Consider the following 9,062-nt stretch of genomic DNA (forward strand, 5'->3'; position numbering starts at 1 on the left):
GGGCGGGCGCCCGGAGCGGGGGCGTGCCCAGAGGTGAGGGGGCGTGTCCAAGAGGAAGGGGGCGTGCCCAGGGGCCGAGGGGGCGTGGCCCGGGGGCCGTGACTGACGGGCGCGCGGCGGCCCGACACGACCTGGGGGTGGGGCCGGCGCTTGGCGGGAAAGCGGCGGCGGGGCGGGGCCTGCGCTGGCCCGCATCACCATGGCGACCGGGGGGCCCGGGCGGGTAGGGGGGCGCCGGGGGGGGGGCAAACGGGGGAACCGGGGTAAATCGGGGCCCCGGGCCGGAGTAAAAAGGGCCCTGGGGGGGTAAGAAAGGGCCGGGGGGGGTAAACGGGGGTTTGGGGGGGGGAAGGGGCCCTGGGGGAGCACCCGAGACTGGGGGGCGCTGAGGGAAAATGGCGGCGCCGGGGGGGCGGAATGGCGGCCCCGGGGGGAGGCGGGGGGGGCTGGGGGGCAAATGGGGGTTGGGGGGGCAGGAGAGACCCTGGGGGGGCAGGAGGGGGGTGGGGCCTGAGGAAGGGGTGTGGCTTCAGGGGGCGGGGCTTGGGGTGGAGGCTTTGGGGGCGGGGCTCCTGGCAGGGGAGGGGCTTGGGGTGGGGGCGGAGCTCCTGATGGGGGCGGGTCTTGCCCAGCACAGGCGGAGCCTGAGGATGGGGAGGAGCAGCCTGAGGGGCGGGGCCTGCTGGTGAGTGGGTGGGGCTCCAGGGAGGGGTGGGGCTTCTGGGTGGGCAGGGCTTGTGCCAAAGCAGGGTGGTGTTGGGGTGGGGGTGGGGCTTGCTGCAGGGGGTGGGGCCAGGGCTCCCCATGGGGGGTGGGGCTTGTGGGGTGGGCAGGGCTGGGGCTGGACCTACCTGGGAGGGTGGGGGCTCAGGAGGGGGGCGGGGCTTGCTGTGGGTGGGTGGGGCCAGGACTCCCCAAAGGGGGTGGGGTTTGTGGGGGTGGGCAGGGCCTGCCATGGGTGGGTGGGGCTTGCTGGCAGGGTGGGGCTGGAGCCATGAGGGGGCGGGGCTTGGCCTGGGGGGGCGGGGCTGGGGTGGCAGCTGCTGGGTCGGGCTGGGGGTGGGGCTTGGGGGCGGGGCCTGTGGTGGGCGGGGCCTGCAGGGGCGGGGCTCGGCGGGTCCCTGCAGGGCGAGCGGCGTCGGGCGGCCGAGGTGCAGAGCGTCCGGCGGCGGCTGCGGGGCCTCCTGGGGGGCGGCTGGCCCGGTATGGGGGCGACTGGGGGCACTGGGAAGACTGGGGGCAGCTGGGGGCACTGGGGCTATTGGGGGGACTGGGGGCAATTGGGAGGACTGGGGGTAGCTGTGGGCAACTGGGGGCACTGGGAAGACTGGGGGCAGCTGGGGGCACTGGGGCTATTGGGGGGACTGGGGGCAATTGGGAGGACTGGGGGTAGCTGTGGGCAACTGGGGGGCACTGGGAGGACTGGGGGGACTGGGGGCAGCTAGGGGTAACTGGGGGGACTGGGAAGATTGGAGGGACTAGGGAGACTGACAGTAGCTGGGGGTAACTGGGAGGACTGGGGGGGCCTGGGAGGACGGGGGATAGCTGGGGGCAACTAGGGGGGCTGGGGGCAACTGGGGCAACTGGGAGGACTGGGGCCATTGGGGGCAACTGGGGGAAGTGGGAGTTATTGGGGGGACTGGGGGAACTGGAAGCAACTGGGGCAGCTGGGAGGACTGGGGGCAACTGCAGGGTGTTGGGGGCGATTGGGGCTGGGGGGGTTGGGCACACTGGGGTAACTGGGGGGACTGGGGGTTACTGGGGAGCAGCTGGGAGGGGTGGGGGGCAGTCAGGGGGCAGTGGGGGGGCTCTGAACTGTTGTCCCCCCCCAGGACCCACCAGAGCCGCTGCCTGTGGCGACAGCGTCTGGGCTCTGCTGCGGTGAGAGCACCCAGGGTCCCCCCCCCGGGACCCATGTCCCCCCCCGGGGTCCCCTAACCCCCCCGGGACCCCCAACCCCCCCGCGGTGCCCTGGCCCCCCTTTGGGACCCCTAATGTCACCCCAGGGTGCCCCAGCCCCCACCTGTGGGACCCACATTTCCCCCCCAGGGCACCCCCAATCCCCCCCAGCACCCCCAGGTGCCCCCAAGACCCCCAAGTCCCCCCTTGGGACCCCCCACCCCACCTCTGGGTGCCCCTGGGACCCTCGACCCCCCCCAGGGTGCCTGCCACGACCCCTCTGCCCCCCCCGGGACCCCCGACCCCCCCCAGGGTGCCGCCACGACCCCTCTGCCCCCCCCCGGGACTCCCGACCCCCCCCAAGACCCCCTGGGCCCCCCCATACCCCCACCCATGGGTGCTGGGGGGCCCCAAGACCACCGTGTCCCTGTTTCCCCCCACAGGTTCCTGCCGGAGCCCCCCTGCCCTGAGGGGGGGCTGGAGCTGCCCCCCCACCTTGCCCTCGACCTTGACCCCAACCTTGACCCTGATCCTGACCTTGACCCCGAGCCTGACCTCGACCCCAGGGCCTGGGCTGCTCTGCGCAGGGAGCGGGCGCTCCGCAAGGTGAGGGGGGTCCCTGGGGGTCCCAGGGGTCCTGGGGGGCGTTCCGGGGGGTCCCCAGGGGTCGTGGGGGTCGCGGGAGCAGCTTTGGGGTCACCCCCCCACCCGGGGACCCCATTTCGGGGCAAAATGGGGCGGTTTTGGGGCTGCGGGTCCCAAAGCAGGGTGCTGCCACACTGGGGTCCCTGGCAGGTCCCCGGCTTGGAGGTGGTTTTGGGGGTCCCCGAGGGCAGTTTTGGGGTCCCCAGATGGGTCTTGGGGCAGCTTGTGGTTCCCCCCTTTCAGGAGCCTCATTTTGGGGCAGAAAAGAGCAATTTTGGCTATGCCCGTGCCCGGTGGGGCTGCTGCCACCCCAGGGTCCCTGCTGATGTCCCCAGTTTGGGGGCAGTTTGGGGGCAGTTTTGGGGTGCTGGGGGCCAAACCAGGAGTAATTTTGGGGTCCCCAGACAGGTTTTGGGGCAGTTTAGGGGTTCCCCCCTTTCAGAGACCTCACTTTGGGTTAAAAAAGAGCAATTTTGGGTACACATGTCCCAAACCGAGGTGTTGTCATCCCAATGTCTTTGCTAGTGTCCCCAGTTTGTGGGCAGCTTTGGGGACCTGGGGGCCAAGCTGGGGGGGTAATTTAGGGGTTCCCAGACAAGTTTGGGGGTTTCCCCCCTTTCAGGGGCCCCATTTTGGGACAAAAAAGAGCAGTTTTGGGTACCTGGGCCCCAAACCGGGCTGGTGCCACCCCGGAGCCCTGCACCGGGGGCAGTTTTGGGGGCAGTTTGAGGGCACGGGGGGCAGTTGGGGGGCGCAGGGGGCAGTTGGGGGGCACTGGGCCGGGCCAGGGGGCCCCGTGGGGGCAGCCCCCCCCGCTGAGACCACCATTTTGGGGTGTTTTGGGGCGTTTTCAGGGCTGCGAGCGGCAGGTCGGGGCGCTGCGGCGGCGCCTCGGGGCCCTGCAGGCCGTGGTGCGGCAGCTGGACCACGTGAGCCCCCGGGGGGGATTCCCGGGATGGGCTGGGGATTCCTGGGATCAGGGGGTTCCTGGGATGGGGGATTCCTGGGATGGGGATGTTCCCGGGATGGGAGGCTCCCAGGATCAGGGCATTCCTGGGATGCAGGATTCCTGGGATGAGGGGATTCCTAGGATGGGGGGATTCCTGGGATGGGGGGATTCCCAAGATACAGGATTCCCAGAATGGAGGATTCCTGGGATATGATGATTCCCGGCATGGGGGGGTTCCCAGAATGGGCTGGGGATTCCCGGGATTGGGGGGTTCCTGGGATGGGGATGTTCCCGGGATGGGGGTGTTCCCGGGATGGGGATGTTCCTGGGATCAGGGCATTCCTGGAATGGGGGTGTTCCTGGGATGGGGGGATTCCTGGGAAGGAGAGATTCCCAAGATACAGGATTCCCAGAATGGGGGATTCCTGGGATATGATGATTCCTGGGATGGGGGGATTCCCAGGATGGGGAGATTTCTGGGATGAGGAGATTCCCAAGACATAGGTTTCCCAGGATGGGGGATTCCTGGGATATGATGATGCCTGGGATGGGGGATTCCCAGGAGGAGGGATTCCCGGGATGGAAGATTCTCATGATGGAGAGATTCCTGGGGCAGGGCTGTTCCCGGGATAGCATGATTCCTGGGATGGGGAATTTCTGGGATGGGGGATCTCTGGGATGGGAGATTCCGAGGATGGGGAGATTTCCAGGATGGGAGGTTTCTGGGATGGGAAGTTCCCAAGATGTAGGATTCCCAGGATGGGGAGGATCCCAGGATGGAGATTCCCAGGATGGGGAGGTTCCTGGGGTGGGGGATTCCTGGGGTGGGGGATTCCCGAGATGGGGAGGTTCCCGGGATGGGGGGATTCCCGGGATGGGGGATTCTGAGGATGGGGAGGTTCCCGGGATGGGGGATTCCCGGGATGGGGTCGTTCCCGGGATGGGGTGGCCATGGGGCACTCATGGGCCTTGGGCAGAACCAGGGGACAGTTGGGGGTCCCGGGGGGCAGCCGGGGGTCTGGGGGGGCAGTTGTGGGTCCCAGGGGGCAGTGGGGGGTCCTGGGGGACAGTTGGGTCCGGGGGGCACTTGTGGGTCCCGGGGGGCAGTTGGGGGTCCGAGCCGTGGGTCAGAGCCGCCGTGGGTCCGGCAGACGCTGGTGGCAGTGGCGCAGGGCTGGCGGCGGGGGGCAGTGGGGGGTCACAGGGGGCAGTTAGGGATCCGGGGGGGCAGCTGTGGGTCCCGGGGGGCACTTGGGGGTCCCAGGGCGCAGCCGTGGGGCCGAGCCGTGGGGCAGAGCCGCCGTGGGGCCGGCAGACGCTGGCGGCGGTGGCGCAGGGCTGGCGGCGGCGGGAGGCGGCGGCGGCCGCGGGGCTGCGGCGGCTCCGGGGGCAGCGCGAGGCGGCCGAGGGGCGGCGGCGGCAGCTCGCCCAGGTGGGCCCAGGCGTCCGGGAGCCCCCAACCCCCCCCCCCCAGGGGCCCAGGCATCCGGGAGCCCCCCCCCCTCCACACCCTGGGGACCCAGGTGTCTGGGACCACCCCTTCCCCCCCATAAGGGCCCAGGCATCCGGGTGCCCCCAACCTCCCCCAAGGGACCCAGGCATCTGGGAGCAGCCCTTCCCCCCCTCCATGGGGGCCCAGGCGTCCGGGATGCTCCCCTGGCCAAGCCCCACCCTGGGGACCCAGTCGTCCGGGAGCTTCCCAGCCCCCCCCCCAGGGGCCCAGGTGTCCGGGATCCCTCTCCCCCCCCCCCAGGAGCCCAGGTGTCCGGGATCCCTCTCCCCCCCCCCCCCAGGGACCCAGGTGTCCAGGAGCCCCCCAACACCCCCGGGGGGGCCCAGGCGTCCGGGTGGTCCCTCTCCCACCCCCACCCCGGGGACCCAGACGTCCGGGAGCTTCCCAGCCCCCCCCCCCCAGGGGCCCAGGTGTCCGGGATCCCCCCACTCCCGGGGACCCAGGCGTCCGGGCCCCCCCCACCCTGGGCCCAGGCGTCCGGGCTGGGGGGACCCAGGCGTCCGGGCGCGCAGGAGGCCACGTCGCTGCGGAGGCGCCTGGAGGCGGCGGAGGCCGAGCTGAGCCGGGAGCGGGCGGCCTGGGTGAGACCTTCCCAGCATGCCCTGGGGCGCCGCGCGGGGACAGGGCGGGGTGACAACGGCCCAGCGGCCAAGTGGGGCGGCAGGGTGACAACATGGGGTGGTGCGATGAAGTGGGGTGACGCGACAAAGTGGGGTGACACGATGAAGAGGGGTGACACGGTAGTGCGGTGACAAAGCAGTGTGACACGATGAAGTGGGGTCACGCGACAAAGGGGGGTGATGCGGTGATGTGACAAAAGGTGATGTGACAAAGTGGGGTGGCGTGATGACACGGTGACAAGATGGGATACGGTGACTGAGTGGGGTGACACAGTGACCGATGCGGTAATACAGTGACAAAACGGGGCAATGCAGTGACGCGGTGACAACGCAGGCTGACGCAATGTGGTGACAAAATGGGGTGACGTGACAAAATGCTGCAGTGACATGGTGACACGGTGATGGGGTGACACGGTGATGACTGACATGGGGAAACGCAGTGACAGACTGACGGGATGAGGTGGTGAAGTGGTCGGGTGGTGGGGTGACACAGTGCCGTGGTGACGTAGTGGTTGGGTGACATGGTGATGTGGTGGTTGAGAGACGGGGTGACACGGTGGTGGAGTGCTCAGGTGATGGGGTGACATGGTGACTTGGTGGCTGGGTGACATAGTGACATGGTGATACAGCACCACGGTGCCATGGTGGTTGGGTGATGGGGTGCTTGGGTGACGTGGTGACATGGTGGTTGGGTGCTGTGGTGACACGGTGATGTGACATGGTGACATGGTGGTTGGTTGACATGGTGACATGGTGGCACAGCACCACAGTGGTTGGGTGATGGGGTGCTTGGGTGACATGGTGACGTGGTTGGGTGCTGTGGTGACACAGTGATGTGGCACGGTGACATGGTTGGTTGACGTGCTGACATGGTGGCACAGCACCACGGTGGTTGGGTGACAGGGTGCTTGGGTGACATGGTAACACGGTGGTTGGGTGCTGTGATGACATGGTGACGTGGTGACATGGTGGCTGGGTGACACGGTGACACGGTGACGCGTCCCCAGGAGCAGGAGCGGGTGACGCTGCGGCAGGAGCTGGAGCAGCGGAGCCGGGAGCTGCGCGAGGCCCAGAGCCGGCACCAGGTCCCGGACGCCTGGGCCCCCTGGGGAGGGTGAGGGGTCCCCGGACGCCTGGGCCCCCGGGGGGGGTCTCTGGACACCTGGGTCCCCTGGTGGGGGATGGGGGCGCCCGGACGCCTGGGCCCCTGTGGGTTAGGGGTCCTCGAACACCTGGGTCCCCTGGGGGGGATGGGGGTGCCTGGACGCCTGGGCCCCCAGTGCCACCCCCCCCCCCGCCGCAGGTGGCCGTGGGGCAGCTCCAGGCCGAGGTGACGTCGCTGCGACAGGAGCAGGAGCGGCTGCGGCGGGAGCTGGAGGTCGGTGAGGTGACACAGGGGGACATGGGGACATGGGGGGGGCACCAGGGGACATGGGGGCATGGGGGGACATGGATGGACATGAGGGACATGGAGGGACATGGGGAACACGGGGGGGACATGGGGGGACATGAGGGACATGGGGAGACATGGAGGGACATGGGGACAGGGAGGACACACTGAGGGGACATGGTGCCACCAGGGGGATGTGGGATGGGGACACGTCACGAGGGGACATGGGGACACCGGGGGGACATGGGACCGGTGTCCCTGTGCCCCCATGGTGATGACACCTGTCTCCATGTTCCCATGGTGGTGACAGCGGTGCCTCTCTGTCCCCATGGTGATGACAGGAGTGTCCCTGTGTCCCCATGGTGGTGACACCGGTGTCCCCGTGTCCCCGCCAGGCTGCCGCAGTCCCACGTGGAGCCGCAGGCGGGTGCCGCCCCCCAGGGCCCAGGCGTCCGGGCGCCCCCCGGCCCCGGGGGGCCCAGGCGTCCGGGCGCCCCCCCTGCAGGGGACCCAGGCGTCCGGGTGCCCCCACCCGGGCCCCAACCGCCCCCCGGTGACAACCCCGGCCCCCCCCGCACGCCTGGGCCCCTGGACACCTCCCTGGACGCCTGGGCCCGATCCCATCCTGGGGCGACAGTGACGATCCTGGGGGGGTCACGGTGCCATTTGGGGGGTCATTGTCCCCCCTTTGGGGACGTCGAGCTGATTTTGGGGACATTGTCCCCATTTTGAGGGACATCGAGCCAATTTCGGGGCCATCGTGTGATTTTTGAGGGACATCAAGCCACTTTGGGGACCATTGCCCACATTTTGGGGGACATTGAGCTGGTTTTGGGGACATTGTCCCTGTTTTGGGGACATCAAACTGGTTTTGGGGACACCGTGCCATATTGGGGGCCATCGAGCCCGTTTTGAGGGACATTGAGCTGGTTTGGGGGACATCGAACCAGTTTTGGGGCCATTGCCTCCGTTTTGGGGGCCATTGAGTCGATTTTAGGGGACATTGAGCCGGTTTTGGGGACATCGAACCAGTTTTGAGGGATATTGAGCCAGTTTTGGGGACATCGAACCAGTTTTGGGGGCATTGTCCCCATTTTGGGGGACATCATGCCGGTTTTGGGGACATTGTCCCCATTTTGGGGGACATCGAGCCAGTTTTGGGACCACCGTCCCTGTTTTGAGGGACATCAAGCCGGTTTGGGGGACATTGAGCTGGTTTCAGGGCCATCGTCCCCATTTTGGGAGACATCACACTGGTTTTGGGGACATTGTTTCCGCCTCCAAATAAACTTTGGGGGGACTTTTGCACCTGTGTCCGTGTCCCCACGCGTGTCCATGTCCCCATCCACGTCCCATGTCCCCACACATATCCCCGTGTCCCCATGTCCACACGCATCTCCATGTCCCCATGTCCCCATCCACATCCCCTGTCCCTACATGTCCCCATGTCCCCACGCATGTCTTGTGTCCCCAAATGTGTCTCATGCCGGTGTCCCCATCCTGTGTCCCTTGTCCATGTCCCCACACGTGTCCTGTGTCCCCAAATGTGTCCCATGTTCATGTTCCTGTCTGTGTCCCATGTCCCCATGTATGTCCCTATGTCCCCACGCGTGTCCCTGTCCCGTGCCTCATGTCCATGCCCCAATGCGTGTCCTGTGTCCCCACATGTGTCCCATGTCTGTGTCCCCACATGTGTCCCGTGTCCCCATGCGTGTCCTTGTCCCCATCCCATGTCCCATGTCCATGTCCCCATCCCATGTCCCGTGTCCCCATTCCCAAGCAGCACCCGGACACCTGGGTCCCCAGCGCGTCCCACCCACACACGCGTGTCCCCTCGCACACGCGTGTGCCCCCCCGCCGCGCCCTGGCCCCCGGCGCCCTCCCCCGCGTCGTTAAGCCGCTTACGCTAACGAGCCCAGGCCGGGATTAGCCCCCCCCCCGCCCCCCCCAGCCGCTGCCCGCCGGCACGGACACGCAGCGCGGCGCCGGGCACAGCCGAGCCGGGACCCAGGCGTCCGGGGGGGGCAGCCGCCCCCCGGCCCCCCC

General features: G+C 68.4%; 2 protein-coding genes across 2 annotated transcripts in view; one reads left to right on the forward strand and one right to left on the reverse strand.

The window, feature by feature from the left end:
* Nucleotides 1-9,062, reverse strand: part of TRAPPC1 (trafficking protein particle complex subunit 1) — an 89,624-nt gene that overhangs the window by 8,337 nt on the left and 72,225 nt on the right. The gene's annotated exons all lie outside the window — the stretch shown is intronic.
* CNTROB (centrobin, centriole duplication and spindle assembly protein) lies at nucleotides 129-8,322 on the forward strand. The gene is made up of 11 exons (XM_064501169.1): nucleotides 129-223; nucleotides 638-685; nucleotides 1,128-1,203; nucleotides 1,833-1,881; nucleotides 2,343-2,505; nucleotides 3,399-3,473; nucleotides 4,809-4,925; nucleotides 5,519-5,587; nucleotides 6,634-6,711; nucleotides 6,930-7,004; nucleotides 7,412-8,322. Exons 1-11 carry the CDS (start codon nucleotides 200-202, stop codon nucleotides 7,571-7,573), a joined length of 936 nt encoding a protein of 311 aa, XP_064357239.1. The 5' UTR covers nucleotides 129-199; the 3' UTR covers nucleotides 7,574-8,322.

Source organism: Dromaius novaehollandiae, chromosome 32, assembly GCF_036370855.1.
Source record: "Dromaius novaehollandiae isolate bDroNov1 chromosome 32, bDroNov1.hap1, whole genome shotgun sequence".
Lineage (NCBI taxonomy): Eukaryota > Metazoa > Chordata > Aves > Casuariiformes > Dromaiidae > Dromaius > Dromaius novaehollandiae.

Coding starts and splice junctions, on each gene's coding strand:
- CNTROB (XM_064501169.1), top strand. CDS start 200: ATGGCGACCGGGGGGCCCGGGCGG. Junction 224..637: donor CGACCGGGGGGCCCGGGCGG/GTAGGGGGGCGC, acceptor TGCCCAGCACAG/GCGGAGCCTGAGGATGGGGA. Junction 3,474..4,808: donor TGGTGCGGCAGCTGGACCAC/GTGAGCCCCCGG, acceptor TGGGGCCGGCAG/ACGCTGGCGGCGGTGGCGCA.